At 58.2% G+C, this 16,560-nt stretch overlaps 1 protein-coding gene across 4 annotated transcripts in view; it reads right to left on the reverse strand.

Annotated features, from left to right (window-relative positions):
• Positions 1-227: 227 nt before the first annotated feature.
• POLE (DNA polymerase epsilon, catalytic subunit) overlaps positions 228-16,560 on the reverse strand; it is a 52,598-nt gene continuing 36,265 nt past the window's right edge. The window contains exons 33-49 of one of the 4 annotated variants that reach the window (XM_080820912.1): positions 15,822-15,962; positions 15,486-15,639; positions 15,302-15,408; positions 15,016-15,192; positions 14,712-14,935; positions 14,393-14,613; positions 13,880-14,084; positions 13,273-13,446; positions 12,285-12,410; positions 10,987-11,119; positions 9,297-9,489; positions 8,879-9,007; positions 8,574-8,767; positions 2,936-3,136; positions 2,550-2,675; positions 1,806-1,895; positions 228-1,685 (exon numbers count right to left, since the gene is read on the reverse strand). In XM_080820912.1, the coding sequence (XP_080677038.1) occupies positions 1,572-1,685; positions 1,806-1,895; positions 2,550-2,675; positions 2,936-3,136; positions 8,574-8,767; positions 8,879-9,007; positions 9,297-9,489; positions 10,987-11,119; positions 12,285-12,410; positions 13,273-13,446; positions 13,880-14,084; positions 14,393-14,613; positions 14,712-14,935; positions 15,016-15,192; positions 15,302-15,408; positions 15,486-15,639; positions 15,822-15,962 (2,709 nt within the window). In that variant the 3' untranslated portion in view covers positions 228-1,571. Of the gene's footprint in view, positions 1,686-1,805; positions 1,896-2,549; positions 2,676-2,935; positions 3,137-8,573; positions 8,768-8,878; positions 9,008-9,296; positions 9,493-10,986; positions 11,120-12,284; positions 12,411-13,272; positions 13,447-13,879; positions 14,085-14,308; positions 14,614-14,711; positions 14,936-15,015; positions 15,193-15,301; positions 15,409-15,485; positions 15,640-15,821; positions 15,963-16,560 lie in introns of all 4 variants that reach the window. The other 3 variants (XM_080820911.1, XM_080820910.1, XM_080820909.1) reach the window with 3 other exon arrangements.

The following is a 16,560-nucleotide window of genomic DNA, read 5'->3' on the forward strand; positions in this document are numbered from 1 at the left end:
TGATTTGATCTCCATCTGGGGGCTGATGCAGGCTCTGTCCACGTTCCAGCCAGTGTCGGGTTTCCCGTGGCCGTGGGGCCTAGACACACCCAAAGCGCAGTACCCAGGGGCCAACGCACTCGGCTAGACCGATGTCCGCTGCCCCTCCTCCCATTCGTGTACAGACTGAGACACCTTGCACGTGTACCCATAAAAATTTCAAGAAATGTAAAACTCAAAGAATAAAATGAAGTTCACAGTGTAATACTGAGAAGTTTGGCAAAAAGGATGAATTTAAGCCAGGCTCCAGAGCAGTGGCCCAGGGCTCCCCTGAGGCTGCCCATTTGGGGTCTGTGCATAGGATTCAGTGAGCCTGCCTGTCGCCTCCCCGACTCGGCCGTTCCTTTTCTGCTCCCAGTGTCATTTAGTCAGAAGCCAAGTGTGAGGTTGGTCCTCCGGGGCCACCGACAGAAGAGCGGAAGCAGTGGCCCAGCGGTCTTCCCGAGGCCACTGGAAGGCAGGCCCCGTGGCCTGGGCCTCCCCCTTGCCCAGCCCCACCCGCACGGAGCGCCGAGCGTCAGGCCCCACATCCGCGGCCTCGCTCAGCTCCGAACACGCCGGTGCAAGCGTCCAACATTGAGGAGGCCACGGCCCTGACCCAGCCGCTCTGCCACAGGCAGGGGAGGGCGGCAGGCCCAGGGCCGGCGTGCCCCGCTTGGCCTGGGGAGGTCGGGCAGGCACCAGGGTGACGGCAGAGCAGGACCACGCAACTCCGACGCCGCTGCCGCTGCCGCTGCGTCCAACTGTCCCAAGACGTGGACCCCTCAGAGCTGAAGGGAAAATCCAAAAATCTTGCACGTGAAGAAATGATTTTCCCAAACCCGGGCCCTAAAGCGCGATGTGGAAGTACTGATAGATGGTGTGCACCGTCCCCCGCTCAGGCTCCCTGCCGCTGCGGGGCCCTCCTCACGGCACGGGCGCGTCGGGGGGCAGGGGCGCCACAGCCCGGATTCCAGTCTCGCTGCTGCACACAAGGGGACTATTGTCACATGAGCCCCGGCCCCTGTAGACCCTATTGTGACTAGGAAGTCTCCAGACGAGAAGCCCAAGTCGCAGGAACTCATCGTGTGAAAGATGCCCAGGTCCCACGGGGCACCGGATTCCCGGGAAATGACCCAAATCCTGCTGGCGTCAAGCTATCAGGCATGTTTTCTGCGGTAACAGGTGATCAAAAACCGGGGCCGCAAACTCCCACCAGGCTACCCGCAGGGACTCTGCCCAGACAGGAGACCCCCCCCCGGGCAGCAGAGGAAGGACAGGACGGCCGGGAGGCTGTTCAGTCAGCAAGACACAGTCCTAGGGCCCCGCCCTGCAAACACTGTTCAGGCCCAGAGTGGGCTGCCCTGACCACAGCCGAGGCCCAAGGAACCCAGATGTGGAGACGCTTCCTGCTCCGGCTGGTTCAGGCCTCTACTGGGCCCCGTGACCTGCTCCCCGAAGCTCCCTGCGGCTGGTGTTCCTTGGTGCTCCATCCTGGACATGGTCACAAGCTTGGGAGGTCAGGGCCGGAATGGGGACGCTGCTCGAGTCCGCTACTGGCCCAGCTGAGGGTTCTTCTGTAGCAACCACTCCAGGGTCTCCATGAGGTATGACATGCCATAGTGCTGGGCAATGTTCTGGAAGATTCCAATCTGCTCCATGAAGACCTGCAGAAATGAGCAGTCACAGTGAGCCCTGGCCGCAGAGCAGGCCCCGGCGCGTCGGTGGAGAAGCGGGTGTGGGCAGACGGGGAAGGCAGCAGGGTCGGCCGGCTGTGGGAGCCCCACCTTGGTGCGGATGGTGAGGGCGAAGGACCCCGCGCAGCTGCAGTACACAGGCATGTTGGTCTCCTTCACCCCCCGGCACTTCAAGCACACCTGCAACGAGGAGCAGCCCTGGTGAGGAGGTCCCCGGCCCAGGCCAGTCGCCGCCAGCAGTGGCCAGTTGCTCGGCACATTCACTCGACAGGCCCTCCCTGCCCTCCACGGCCCTGACCTTCAGCTCAACCATGAATAAAATGCGAGACTTTGCGAGAGCATTTATGCAAACGTGCCAGCTGCTTCGTAACCCCCTCAGTGGGAGCACTGCACCCTTGACTCCGCGTCCTGGTGTCTCCTCACCCCTGCTCCGTCCTCGGGTCTCCGCATTCCAGGACGCCCCCTCAGATCGCTGCTCAGATGTCCCCGGTCGGTGGGACTATCCCTCCATCCAACACCGAAAACTTCCCTGTTTCTTCCTCTTCCCCGTCCATTCTCCTTACACTCTCCGTGACTTACACACTCTCATCTCGCTCACTGTCTATCCCCTCTTGCTACAACGAAAGGTCCATGAGGCCAGCCCTGCCCTGTAGGAACCCCAGAGACGTGTACGTAGTCAAGAGGTCACTGCCTGAACCACGGGGTGGTCACGTCAGAGGACCAGGTCGCGATTTGAGAGGCGTGCACACCCGGAGCTTCTCCTGGGTGCCAATCGCTGATCCAGAAGGGCTCTGCCCGGTGGAGGGCCGCCCCAGGGCCAGGCACGCCGCTCACCAGGTCCTGCAGAGTGAAGGCCATCAGCTTCTTCTGCAGAGCTTGCACCAGAGCCGTCTCGATGACGGAGGTGTCGTAGGCAACCTGACAGTTGGAGCAGAGCCACTGCGGCAGCACGGCCCCGTCCTAGGCAAAGGAGGAGAGGGCCGGGTCAGCTCTCTGTGCGGCCCTCTGCTCAGCCTTCCCCGGGGCCAGGGAGGGATCACACGGTGCACGCAGGGGCGCTGTGGGCCCGGAGCACCGCCACCGCCAGGTGTGTTTACAAGGACACTGTTCTGGTACATGGTAGCCAGGGCCTCTTACATCACAACTCGCAGGGGCGCTCGTGAGGGGGTGCCGGAGCATCTCCCGTCCTGACCGACGGCAAGGACGCGGCCGCTGCCCACCTGAGAGAAGGAGGACTCCTTGCACAGGTCCAGGTCCCGGCAGAAGTTACAGCTGCGGCAGATGACCTCCGGGAGCACGTAGGAGCGGCAGGGGTCTCGGAACTGGGCCTCCTCCGAGAACTCGCCCACATCCACGAGACGAAGCAGGTCTCGGTTCAGCTTGTTCACCTGGTTTGTGATGTTCGTGTCCAGAGACAGCACCTTCAGAGAATGGAGCCCGAGTCAGGGATGGTCCCTGGGCCTCCCTGCTGTCAGGACTGGGCAAGCGTGTGGGGGACTCGGAGCTGCAGTTCCTCAGCACCCCCTCGCCCCTCCTTTATCCCGTGGGGAGCGTCAGAGGAGGGGAGTCGCGGCAGCCACACCGTTGGATCCTCGGTGTGGGGCCCTGCGTGCAGAGGCCCTGCCCCAATCCCAAGGCTCACGGTTTCTGTCAGCTCCAGAGGACTCTGGGGCACACCGACACGCCCTCCCGTCCTCCTTACTGACTCCTTCCTCCTCACTGACCGTCGTCCTAAATCGACGAGACTTTCGAGCCCGCTGCTGGGGTGCTCCCACGCCCGCCGCCTAGAGAAGCCTCTTTAGCCTCCCACTAGAGCCCGTGCAGCTGACGCTGGGACGCCTGGCTCCCGTGGTGCCTGCAGACCATGGGGGAAGTGTGTAAAGCCCTATCCCGATAGGAGAGGAAAGGACAGGACCGACATCTCTGGAGACCTCTCCCACACCACAAAACCAAAACCGCTTGGAAGACATTTTTGAGAGAACGAGTTATAGTCAAATTTGAAGCCCACCACCCTATCCAGCAAGACAAGTAGATTATGGCAAGGAGGTAAATTTGCAAGTACATACAACGACAACCTGTTAGGCTTAAAAGACCTACAGACTACAAAGTTCTGATGAAAAAACTGGATTGAATTAAAGAGAAAAAAAAAGAAAGAAAAGAGATTTCACTAGTCAATTTCACTAGTCATTTAGGAAAGAATATTCTACATAGTATCTTCTGGGAAACACAAAAGGGAAAACACATTTAAACTCATTTTATGAGGCTAACATCACCCTGAAACCAAAGACAGTAAAGAAAACAGCAGACCGACAGCCTTCATGTGGACTCAAAATTCCCAATAAAACACCAATAAATTGAACCCACTGATACATACAAAGGACAGCTCATCCTGACCATGTGGGACTTACTGGTCGGGCGTGCTCTCTGCGGTAACTTCAGATCTCAGGAACGCAAGGCTGGATCAATATTTAAAAATCAGGGCCGTTGGGGCGCCTGGGTGGCTCAGTGGGTTAAAGCCTCTCCCTTCGGCTCGGGTCATGATCTCAGGGTCCTGGGATCGAGCCCCACATCGGGCTCTCTGCTCGGCGGGGAGCCTGCTTCCCCCCCAACCCCTGCCTGCTTCTCTGCCTACTTGTGATCCCTGTCTGTGTCAAATAAATAAATCAAATCTTTAAAATAAATAAATAAATAAAAATAAAAATCAGTGCCGTATCTAGACGGCCAACAGACACACAAGAAGACGCCCAACATCACCCGTGATCAGGGAAATGCAAAGCAAAACCACAACGAGGGACCACCTCACACCTGTCAGAACGGCTAAAATAAAAAACACAAGGGAGGGGGGAGGAGGTAGAGAAAAGGGAGCCCTCATGCACCGTTGGTGGGAGCGCATGCTGGTGCAGCCGCTGTGGAAACAGTGTGGAGGGTCCTCAGTGAGTTAGAAATAGAGCTGCCCTAAGGTTCAGTACTTCCACTACTGGGTATTTGCTTTAAAAAAAAAGAAAAGAGAACACTAAAAGAAGATAAAAGAAAAAGAAAACACTCATTGAAAAAGACCTGTGCAGCCCTACATTTACTACGGCATTATCACTACATTTACTACTGCATTGTCACTACGTTTACTACGGCATTTACAGTTGCCAATTACGGCAGCAGCCCAAGTGATATTCACTTCCATTCACTTATCCTCTGATAAGTGAATGGATACAAAAGATGTCATACAGAAGACAGCTCTGTATACAAATGTTGTGTGTGTGTGTCTACACAGTAGCACTGAAGAAACGGAAACTGAAGTTTAAAAGAGTCAGTACCGTCACAATAGCACCAAACGACCTGAAAACCTTAGGTGTGAACGTGTGCGGCATTTATACGCCGAAAACCCCAACGCACTGCTGGAGAAACGGAACCTGACCCAGAGAAGCGGGAAGATACAGGGGTTCATGGGCTAAGAGTCTCAGCACGCAGATGTTAACCCTCCCTAAAATTATCTAGATTAAAATGACTCCAACCAACATTCTAAAAGGATTTTTTCCCTCTGGGTAGGGAACCAATACACCGATTCAAACATTTATATGGGAAGCAAAGGAACTAGATGGACTAGCCAGAGCGATTTTGAAAAAAAAAAAAAAAAGTTGAAACATTCACCCTGTCTGGTTTTCAAGACTTACTGATAAAGTTGTGTAAATCAAGACGATGTGGGTTAGAAAACCGTGAGATGGATGGGGATCCGGAAGAAGACCCGTACGTGTACACGGCCAGGTAAGCTTTGACAGAGACACCAAGACTATCCGATGCAGAGAGGCCAGTCTTTTCAGATCAGGAGTACTGGGATCATTAGACACACTGACACAGAAATACCAACCTCGACCTGAAACATGCACACCGCATAAAAATTAACTCGAGGGCGCCCAGGTAGCTCAGTCCGTGAAGCCTCCGACCCTTGCTTTTGGCCCAGGTGGCGATCTCGTGGGTCGGGGGATCCAGCTGCTCCCTCCTACCCGCCCAAATCGGGCTCTGTGCTCTGCTTGAAGACCCACCCTCTGCCCCTCCTCCCACCCTTATATAGGACAGTAAGAGCTCACCCTATTAAAAAAAGTCAATAAACTAAGGGGTGTCTGGGTGGCTCAGTCAGTTAACCTTCCGACTCCTGATTTCGGCTCAGGTCATGATCTCAGGGTTGTGAAGTCCAGACCCGTGTCCGGCTCCAGGCCCTGCTTAAGATTCTCTCTCTCTCCACCTCCCTCTGCCCCACCCCTCTAAGAAGAAAAAACTTTTTAAAAGATTTTATTTATTTACTTAGAGAGAGTGAGCGAGAGGGAGAGAGAGAAAGTGCACAAGCCAGGGGAGGGGCAGAGAAGCAGACTCCCCGCTGAGCAGGAAGCTGATGCGGGACTTGGTCCCAGGACTCTGGGATCGTGACCTAAGCTGAAGGCAGAGGCTTAACCCACTGAGCCACCCAGGAGCCCGAGAAAAAAATTTTTTGATGAATTAAAGTTAAGATCCACTCACCGAAAAATTACTGTTAGGAGAATTTTGAAAAAGTAAACCAAAGTTTGGAAAAAAATATATGAAGAACTCTTAGAACTAAAAAATAAGGGTGCACCTGTGTGGCTCAGTCAGTTACGCATCTCCTTTGACACAGGTCATGGTCCCAAGGTCCTGGGATCAAGCCCTGCATCAGGCTCCCTGCTCAGCGGGGAGTCTGCTTCTCCCTCTCCCCCTCCCCCTGCTCATATCCACCCCACCCCACTCTCAAATAATCTTTTGATTACAAAAACCCTCAAAAATAAGAAACATGACCTCAAAAAAAATTACGTCATTTTTAATAATGGGCAAAACATTTAGACATTTCACCAAAGATGTATGGACAAAAAACCACCATGTGAAAAACACTCAGCACCATTAGTACTGGGGAAATACAAATTAAAAACATAATGAGATACCACGACTCACCTATCTGCAAAGCTCAACTTCTGAAAATGCCCGAGTTCTGGGAGGCACCTGGAGCAGCTGGCCTCTGGCCATAGGCCGCCAGCGGGAATGCAAACCGGACCAGCCACTTTAGAAGTTCGCATTAGGGTAAGACCCAGCAATCCCCCTCCTCCATCTTTACCCCATAAAATGAAAGTTTCAATAAAATGAAACGCACGCTCACACAAAAACCCATATGAGAATGTTTAGAGCAGGGGCGCCTGGGTGGCTCAGTGGGTGAAGCGTCCGCCTTTGGCTCAGGCTGTGGTCCTGGGATCGAGCCCCGTGTGGAGCTCCCTGCTCCTCCCTCTCCTCCCTGCTCGTGCTCTCTCTACCTAGCTCTCTCTCAAATAAAATCTTTAAAGAAAAAAGAAATGAATGTTTATAGCAACCCCAGTCTTAAAAATCCAACAATAAAATCCCAGATGTACTTCAACCACTACAAGACCAACCCCGGCTCCTCCGCACGACGGGACGCCTCTCAGCCGCAGGGCGGGACAGAGAGCACCGGAACGGGCAGCAACGGGGAAGGAGCACGGACCCCTTCCGCCGAGTCAAAGAAGCCAGACAGAAAGGGACATGACCGTGCAGGGCCAGACGGGCGGCTCCAGGTCAGGGCAGGGCAGGCGCGGCTGACCCCCGTGGTGCCTGTTTGAACCCCGCCGTTAGCGGCTTCAGCACTCTGTGAGGTTCCCACAACCACACCCCAGAGTGACCTGCGTGTGCCTGTCAGGAAGCACAGGGACACGGGACAGATGGAACAGACAGATCGGCGCGTGCCAAGGCAGGTGCCCTGTTCGCAGGACAGTAAAACGTTCTGCATCCCGACTGTGCCGGAGACATGGCACTGTGAGTCTCTGCCAAAACTCACACGCCACATGTGAACAATGGTGAGATCTCCCTGTAGGGAAGTTATCCAGATGTTGAAAATTGTGCAGTCCACGACAGTGGTCAGACGGCATACTGAGCTACTCCTTGGGCGGCGGCAGCAGTCACCTGAGCCCGGCCCGGAAAGGCAGTTTGCGGGAAGGTAACCTGACCCGCAGCAAAGCCTCTCTCCGGCAGAGGTGACGCCTGCGCGGGGGCCATCCAGTAATACGATCCCAGGGCGGGCTCGGCCTGCCTTTCCGAGAGAGGCATGAAGCAGCCAGCAAGCTCCACCCCACCACCACGTGCATCACAGTGTGTTCCGGCTCCCACCAGCCACCAGATCGCACACACCCGCCGTTTCACCATGCCACACGTGCCTCTCGCCAGCACCCCCAGATCCTCCTACCCCAGGGCCTTTGCATGGACCTTCTCCCTGGGGTGCACCTGGCCAGACCCTGCAGGTCAGTGGGGTCTCACCAGGGTGCCCATCTTCCTCACTGGCCCTGCCCTGCTCCTGCAAGCCCACCTACCCTTCACTGACTTGTCCCCCTCACTGGAGCACAGGCTCCTTGAGGATAGGGGTCTCTCCTGTCTTATCCCCTTCTCACCCCCAATGCCTCCCACAGTAGCTGCACAGAAGGGGCAGCAAGTGATGATGGAGTCACCTGAGTATGCCCTGCAGGCAACTATGCCTCCCCCGCACACGAGTGCACGCCCCCCCCACCCACAAAATCACCCTCCCGCCCTCGCCTTGCGCACATGGACGACCCCTCCCCACAAGGATGACCTCCCCACCCCCACCCCGCACATGAGACCGCCCTCCCGCCCCAGCCACCTCCCCACCCAGCCCTGCACACCAGGACAACCCCGTGCCCCGGAGCCACCTGTGCACGAGGATGCCCTCCCACCACCACCCCACGCACGAAGCTGCCCCCCTGCCCCGCCCCACGGACCCCTTGGGCCCCAGCACACACTAGCGTGGGTGCCCCGCCCCGCAGGCGTGGGTTGCAGCCTCACCTTGCACACGTATTTGACGAACTCGAGCGCGGGGTTGTTGAGCAGCAGGTGGGAGCCCGGGAGCAGCGGGAACATGCTGGAGGGCTCGGCGGAGCTCCGCGAGCCCGTGACCTTCTTCTGAATCTTCTGAGTGATGCTGAAGAAGCTCTGCGTGAGCTCGTTGGCCACGTAGTCTTGTGAGAAGGTGATCATTCCTGGGAGAGCAGGGAGGCCGCTGAGTCCCCCTGTGCTGTGACGAGGCGCGGAAGGCAGGAGCGGCGGGGGGGGCCCCAGGGGACCCTGGGACACGGCGGGGGCGTGCTCACCGGGCAGGGCGCCGGCCGCCGGGGCGTCCTGGGACAGCTGGCTGGGCCCCCGGCGTCTGAGGGGCGTGCCTCCCGGGGCACCGCGCCGCAGCTCCTCCTTCATGCTGTGGTACACGGCCACGATGTATGCTGCGCGGACAGAGCGGCCTTGACGGTCAGGCCGCTGCCCCGGCCGACCCGCGCTCGGCTGGGGAGACTGGAGAACCGCCTGCCACACACCCAGAGCCGGAGCCCTGCATGCGCGCACCTTCTGGACGGCGCCAGCCGCCGTGTCTGCTCCGGAGGGGAAGGGCAGACCTCGGGGCACGCGCAGACGCACAGCGGGGAGGCCGGGGCGCGGCTGACCCTCCGTGCCGCCGGGGCACAGGTCCCCCCCGCCCCCACGCACACCGGGGCCGCGGGCCGGCGGGCGGCTCACCGGACACGATCATGAGGAAGGAGCTCTGGCACGAGGCCGCCTGCGGCAGGAACTGCACGATGTTCCAGTTGTTTTCCAGCTTGTCCGCCACGTCAGGCTCCGGCGCACCTTCCCGCTCCTCCTCTTCTGCCTCCTCCTCCTCCTCCTCCTCCTCCTCCTCCTCCTCCTCGTCTCTGCCCTCTTCTGGGGACCCCTGCTGTGACGCAGCCCCAGCCCCAGCTGTGTCCCAGCCCCAGCAGCAGGAAGCCGGGTCATTCCCCACCTGGCTCTCCCGACCCTTCTGTCCCGTGAGGCTCACCCGGTCCCCCGCGTCCCTGGGCCTGACAGGATTCCCGCAGGACGGCTCTGAGGAGGAGGTCCCTTAGGGCAGAAGCACGCCACCCAGGGTGATGGGGACTCTCTTTGTTCCTCCAGATAATTCACTTCAAGATTCTTCAACTCCCTCCTCCCAGGGCAGGAAGATCACAAGCGGTGACCTCGGGTGGCTAGTTCTCTTGTGTGAATCCCAGATCTCCCGGGCTGGTGACCCCAGTCCACACAGCGCTACTGCAGATCTCTCCCATGTGACCAGATCCCCTCTCAAGGGGGCCCGTCACCCCAGCGTGCGCAGGCTGACAGCCCCCGTGTCCCTAGAGCAGCAACCACCACTGCCTTCTGTCAGTCCAGCTACGATGTCTCCGCACACCTCCTGCCCACAGGCCCTGCTTCCCCAGCCATGCTCAGTCCGGAGGGCAGGCGGACCTTGTGCACACCACACACCCGGCCAAGCACGGCTTCCCTCAGCCGCACTTGCTCTCCTCCCCATCCATCTTCTACCAGACACCTGGCTTCACACGCCTGGGTGCCGCCCACACCCCCGGGTGTCACCTACATCCATCCCACTGGCCTGTTCCCTCCACCTTCAAAACGCACCCGAGTCCGTCTCCCTGACTGCATCCTGCCCTTCTACAGTGCTGTCCACAACACGGGGCCCTAGTGGAAGTCAGGCCCTGACACGTCCCCGCTCAGAATTGCTCTATCACTAAAAGCCAAATCTCCAGGGCACCTGGGTGGTTCCGTGGGTTAAGCCTCTGCCTTCCGCTCAGGTCCTGATCCCAGGGTCCTGGGATCGAGCCCCGCATCGGGCTCTCTGCTCAGTGGGGAGCCTGCTTCCTCCCTCTCTCTCTGCCTGCCTCTCTGTCTACTTGTGATCTCTGTCTGTCAAATAAATAAATAAAATCTTTAAAAAAAAAAAAAAAAAGCCAAATCTCCAACTTGGCCTTTGGTCCCAAGTGGCCTGGTCCTAGCTGCTCTGCGCTGCACCTGTGGGCGCCGCTCCAGCCCTGCCCCGGGGTCACGGCCACCTGACACTAGCCCCTGGCCCGGCTCACCTGTCCCCTCCTTACAGCCCCTACAACCTTCCCATCTGAACCAGCCCCTGCCCCACGGCTGCTCTCGGCCCCTACCCTGCTTTGTGTTCATCTGAGTCCTTCCCGCGGCTGGGCTGTGTGTTCTCCACCTGCCTACCTGCTCCTCCCTTCTCCCCCAGACCCCGCAGAAGCAGCGTGCTCTGCTGTGTGCTGCTGCAAGATGCAGCCTGGAGCCACACCAGGCCCGCAGCCCGCAATCGCCAAATGTGTGCAAAGGGACAAATACGGACCCAAGTCATTTCAGAGCCCAGCCTCAGCGCTCCAAGATGGGCGGGTCTTACCTGTCCACAGTGAATACGAGACGGAACACTGCCTTTGATTCCACCATAGTTGGAGGGATCCATCCAGAGAAGAAATTCCCAGGACCGAGAGAAAGAAATCGTCAGGGAATGGAAGAGCTCTTTGGAATGAATGCTAAAAAGAAGCAAAACAGAAGCTGCTTCAGCGCCATCAACAGTTTCTATTTCTCCACTTTCCTTTTTATTTTCATACGTGCTCATCCTCCACCTAAAAATGAACTTAAAGTGGATTCAGATTATGTGACCCCTCACACTTTTTAGAGAACAGCACAAACACACCGCGGATGACACTTCTACACCAACCAGGAGGGAGTGGCAGGAACTGGTGCTCGAGGGGAGCAGAGACGTGAGAGCTTCAGAAGACACCGGGGCCTCCCCGGGCGTGCCCTAAGCACGTGGAGCAGAGCGTGCAGCACGGGCGTGCAAACAACACGAAGCCGGGACGAGGACGACCGAGCGCCTGCTGCCACCACTGTCTGAGAGCCACGTAAGCCACGTAAGTCACGAAGCATCGGGGCTGTGCTCGCAACAGTCTTGCCTCAACAGAGGAGTAACGAGCTCTCGACTAAACACGGCTCTGACTCTGCCTCCGAATCTCAAGAAGTGCCCGGAAGGTTCGGTTTGTTTCCTAGTAACAAAGCTCTGGAGTATTCGCAGAAGAACGAAACGCAAGAGCACCCAACACACAGGGCGTCCGCACAGATTCGCAGCTGCTGGCGTCTAATCGCTATCAGCAGCTCTGCCAAGGAGCAGAAAATCACGACATGGAATCGGGAGAAAAACCTACCCAGCGAACACAAATCAGAGCTGACACGAGTGTGACCGTGGGCAGAACAGGCCACATAAAAGGTTATTAAACCTGAGCTCAATGTAGTCACAAACTAGAACAAACACAGAATGTGCTGCACAGGCCCTAGGAATGCATAAGACCCCACCAGGCCTCTCGCCGCGAGAAGGCCGCAGGATGGGACCAGCGGCAGGCCGAACCCTGCGGGAGATGATGAGCGAGTTTAAAGACATGACGAAGGAAATTACCCAAAAAGAAATAAAGAGATAAATTTTAAAAACTTTCAAAAAAGATGCACCTATAATTCTACACTAGCACGAATATCTTTCAAAAAAGAAAGTAAATGAAAGGCTTCTTGAGGCTATGCAACGGTAGAAAGCGTTCATTACGAACAGATCTGTGCTACGAGCTCCCGACAGGAACGTCCCTCAGCGGAAGCCAAACGGTCTCAGAGAAGAACGTGAGGGGAGCAGGATTCTGGCGCCGTGAGCACCTGTTGGTGATGTACTCCACGTAGGCCAGGGCGTCTTCAATCCGCCGCTTCTTCGTGCAGAGGATGATGCGGTTGAAGTTGGCGTAGACGACAGATGACCCCAAGCGCTTGAACTCAGCGATGAGCCTGCAGACCAAGGTTAGAACCACTGGTCACAGCGCCGCAGAGAAACCGCGAGACACCATGAGCAACACGCTGATTCCCAAGCTAAAAAGCTATCCTAAATACGCTTGAAATCCAGAAGCAAAAGCGAATGAAGATTTCTGCAGGGCAAAACCCACCACAAACAAAACCACAGATAATCAGACAGGAGAAAACATACTACTTAGATCACACAAAAATGGCTAACTTTTATGTAGAAAGAACTCCTAGAAATCAGTGAGTAAAAAATCAACAGAACTATAGAGAAAGGGGAAAAGGACCTGAAAAGAAAGTTCAGAATCATTTACGATGAGGATTGCAGGCAACGAGTACATCCAGATAGCACTTTCCCGTGTCAGTGGGCCGGGGACACACGTCCCGTCGCTGCCGGAGTACGGTCAGCTGGTCAACTGTCACTAGCCATCAGATCAGCAGCGTCCTGTCTAGTTACACTATCAACCTTGCGTCAGTTCTGCTTGCTGAAGGTCATTCCGCAGATACATTTGCATGACCTTGGGAACAAAGCCGTTCTTCTTGGTGATCTCCAGCAGCCTGAGCCCGAGCGCCCACTAGCATGACACAAGCACACGTGGGCCTCCGAGGTCCACTGGTAGCGAGAGGGGCAACACAGCACACACAAGGCACGACGACTTGTGCCAGAAGGAGACAGACGGACTGACACACAGCCCAGCTTGGTAGGACGCCGCACAGAGGGCGACAGCACTAAGCCCGCCAGGACCTTTACCACCCCGGCCTATCAGCCCGGAAGTGAGCTCCAGATTCCAGCCGCGCTGGCTGAGCGCCTCTCTGGCTCGGGGGACTGAGGGCTCGGCCCGGCAGCACTCACTGCAGAAACAGCTTCTTCATCATGCTGTGGAGCGTGCGGTGCAGAGCCGGGTCGTGGAGCAGCGAGGACGGGGCCCGCAGCCAGCGGTAGAAGTGCATCACCTGGTTGTCAGCGTAGACGTTGCGGTACTGTGTGATCTCCTTCACCCAGCCCACCACCATGCTCTTCAGGATCCTGGAAGAAAGGCGCCAATGTCCCCACGGTCGCCAGCACCAGCTTCCCCCATTCTGTCACCTTCGCCTCCTCCCTCCTCACTGTCCAAACTCACTGCCGGGCCCTCCTCTGCACTCTCGGGCCTCCCTCTGCACTCAGCACCTACGGCAAGCCTCCAGGCACGGGGGGAGGCCAGAGCACAGCGCCCCGAGGGCAGCAAAGCCCAGCAAACAGCGGAGAGAGCCGGGATCCACGTGGGGTTCCGGCTCTGCCGCCCACGGCAGAAAAAAGCCCCAGTGACAGCGTGTTAGCTCTTAGGTTTCCAAAATAAGGGCAGAGGATACAAAAGCTTCTCATGTTCCTTCTGGATTCCAGACTCAGCTCTTCTGCCTAGGGAGAGGACGGGACAAAAGCGGTCAAGGCGAGGTTCTCAGGGCCGCAGGCTCCCAGGTACCTGAAGGTGCCGGAGCAGAGCGCGGTCTCGTCGTAGCTGGCCAGGGCGCCGGCGGCCTGATTGCCGGTGATCATGTCCTCCAGGGAGGCCTGCTGCATCACATCGAAGCTGACGCCCGCGCTGTCGGCCCCTTCCGCGTCATTGATGTGGTGGGACTGCAGGATGGTGTTGACAGCCAAGTTCTGCAGGTCCAGCTCCACACACACTGCGCGCAGAGAAACCGCACCCTGTGCAACCTCGCTCTAGAGTCTGCGGCCCGGCCGTAGCAAGCCCGGGCTCAGACAACACACTGCTCCTCGCGGCAGCCAGGGCCGGCCGGCAAGACGGCCACCAAGCAGATGGCGGAGCCCCCCCTCACTCGTCCCACAGCCCCGGAGGCTCCCGCAGGCTCCGTTCCCACGCTGGCACAGCCAAGCGTGAAGCACCCACCGTTCGGCGTTCCCGCCACCACGGAATGGCAAGAAACGGCAGAAGCACCAGCAGGCGGGGACCCCGTGGGCCTCAAGCACCCACCCGTGGAGTAGCAGCCCGGGCAGTTGATCTCCACGCTGGCCTGGTCATCGAACTCCATGACGAGGCGATTGTCATCGGCCTCCTTGCCGCCCAGGTCAGGGCGTGACGTAGGGGACAGCCAGAGCAGGTGGCTGTGGCGCTGGAGGTGGCGGGCAAAGAAGAGGTCGGAGCCGAAGGTGGAGATGTCCTCGGGCAGATTACCAATGGGGATGTGGAAGTACCTGCACGGGGGCATGGGGTCAGCCCCAGGAAGTGGACAGGCAAACGGGGAAGAGGCCAGAGCACGGGAGCACAGAGAAAGCGCCTGCTCTCCGCTCACCTGCTCATCTCGAAGGCCTGCGACAGACAGGTGTCCAGGTTGAGGTAGTGACGAATCATGCGCCGGGCCCCAAGGCGCTGCCAGTCCAGGACGCCGTAGCTGATCCTATCGGCCACGTGGACAGGCACCAGCGGGAACTCCTCCAGGACGGGAACCTCGCCAGCCAGCCTCTTCAGCTCCCAGTTGGACTGAACGGCGATGAGTGTGGGCCCACGGCGCTCCTCCTGGACATTGGGGAAGAAAGCGGCTGGGAGGGGCCCAGGCTGGAGGAGGGGCGCGCACACTCAGGCCCGACCGCACTCACCTTGTAGGCCAGCAGGATGCGCTGGATGGCCCTGCAGACCGTCTTCATGTCGGTCTCAGCCCGAACCTCGAAAGTGTGTTTGGGGGGAGGCAGGAGCTCAGGACCCACTTTCTCCACCATGAGGCTGTGCTCAGCTGAGTATAGAGCGCCGAGGCTGGGCATCTGGTTGCTTCGCACCTAGACCGACAGAGGCCGCGTGAGGCCTCTCTGCAGGTGCGGGTGGCAGGGCCCCCTCCGCCACAGGCACGGACGGCAAAGGCTTGACCTCCCCTTCCCAGGAACTTACGGTGTCCAACACGAACACAGACGCTCTGCGCTGGGAGGGCACGAACAAGCCGAAGAGGGCTTTGTGGCCCTGCGCGTGGTGGTACAGGTAGAGGTGGCGGATGCTGCCTGCAGGGAGGACACGGCCGTCAGCCCGAGGCGTGCTGGAGGCTGGGCCAGGCCGGGGCAGCCGGCACACGTCATACCTGGCTCCAGGTAGCTGAACTGGGCCAGAGAGCGCATTTCCAGGTGCTCAAGAGCAAAGGTTTCGGCCTCCCAGCCCGACAGGTGCCTCACCAGCTGTTTATTGACCACACACACACAGCCCAGCTGCACCAGGGCCCGGAACAGTAACGGGACCTAGACGGCAGGGGCGACAGGCAGCGTGAGGGCCGCCGTGTGTCTTCAGCAGACGCACTGCTGAAGTTCACGGTCTCGGAGGGGGCCCACGGTTGAGCTTGCCTGTGCATCCCACACGGAGTCTGCTCTCCTCCACCCCACCCAGCTGGATCCTTGCTCAGCTGAGCCGGGAGAATAGTTACCTGAGTCTCATACACGCCCTCAATGTCTGGGGCCGAAAGCTCAGTGTTGATCTCGTTGATGTGCTCCTGGTACATGTCCTCGGGCACCGAGTACTCATAAAGGTTGTAGACCACATTGGAGCGCGGGAGAGCACGGCTGACCTGGTGACAACAGGGCGATGCACTCATCATGCAGCTAAGGGGTGATGTCCGTTCAACACGACACGCGTCACTGGAATAGTCCCACAGCCACTGAGTGAACCCGCTAGAGCCCATCTCTCCTCTCGAGGCAAACGGAAAGCTCGGCTGTGACTTCGAGCAGCAGCCTAGGGCTCCTGAGCAGCAGAGCTCGCCGACGGCAGGGGCGGCAGGTGCGCCTGGTTTCCCGTCCTGCTGTCTTCTGGGTTTAACCTGAGGGGAACCACCTCTTCCTGGTCAGAGCACTGGTCTGGGGGAGCCACAGAGTGTGGGGGAACCCTGCAGAGGGGAGCAGGAGACGGCACCGAACAGGAAACGATCCCCAGAAGATGTTCTCCTTCGAAGCTACCGTGCCCACCGCATCCAAGGAGGCGACAGGGACTCCGGATCACCTGGTGTCTGCTGCCCTCGGGGTCCACACCCTGCTGAGTCCTCTCGTCAGAGCCGAGCCTCGCTTCCTCCAGGAAGCCTCTGCGATCTAGTTCCCAGTCACACACACATCTCATCTCCTCAACTACACAACAGCTTGTGGGCCCCCAACCGAGAGATGAGCACGGACAGC

The sequence above is a fragment of the Martes martes genome (assembly GCF_963455335.1).
Source record: "Martes martes genome assembly, chromosome: 13".
NCBI lineage: Eukaryota > Metazoa > Chordata > Mammalia > Carnivora > Mustelidae > Martes > Martes martes.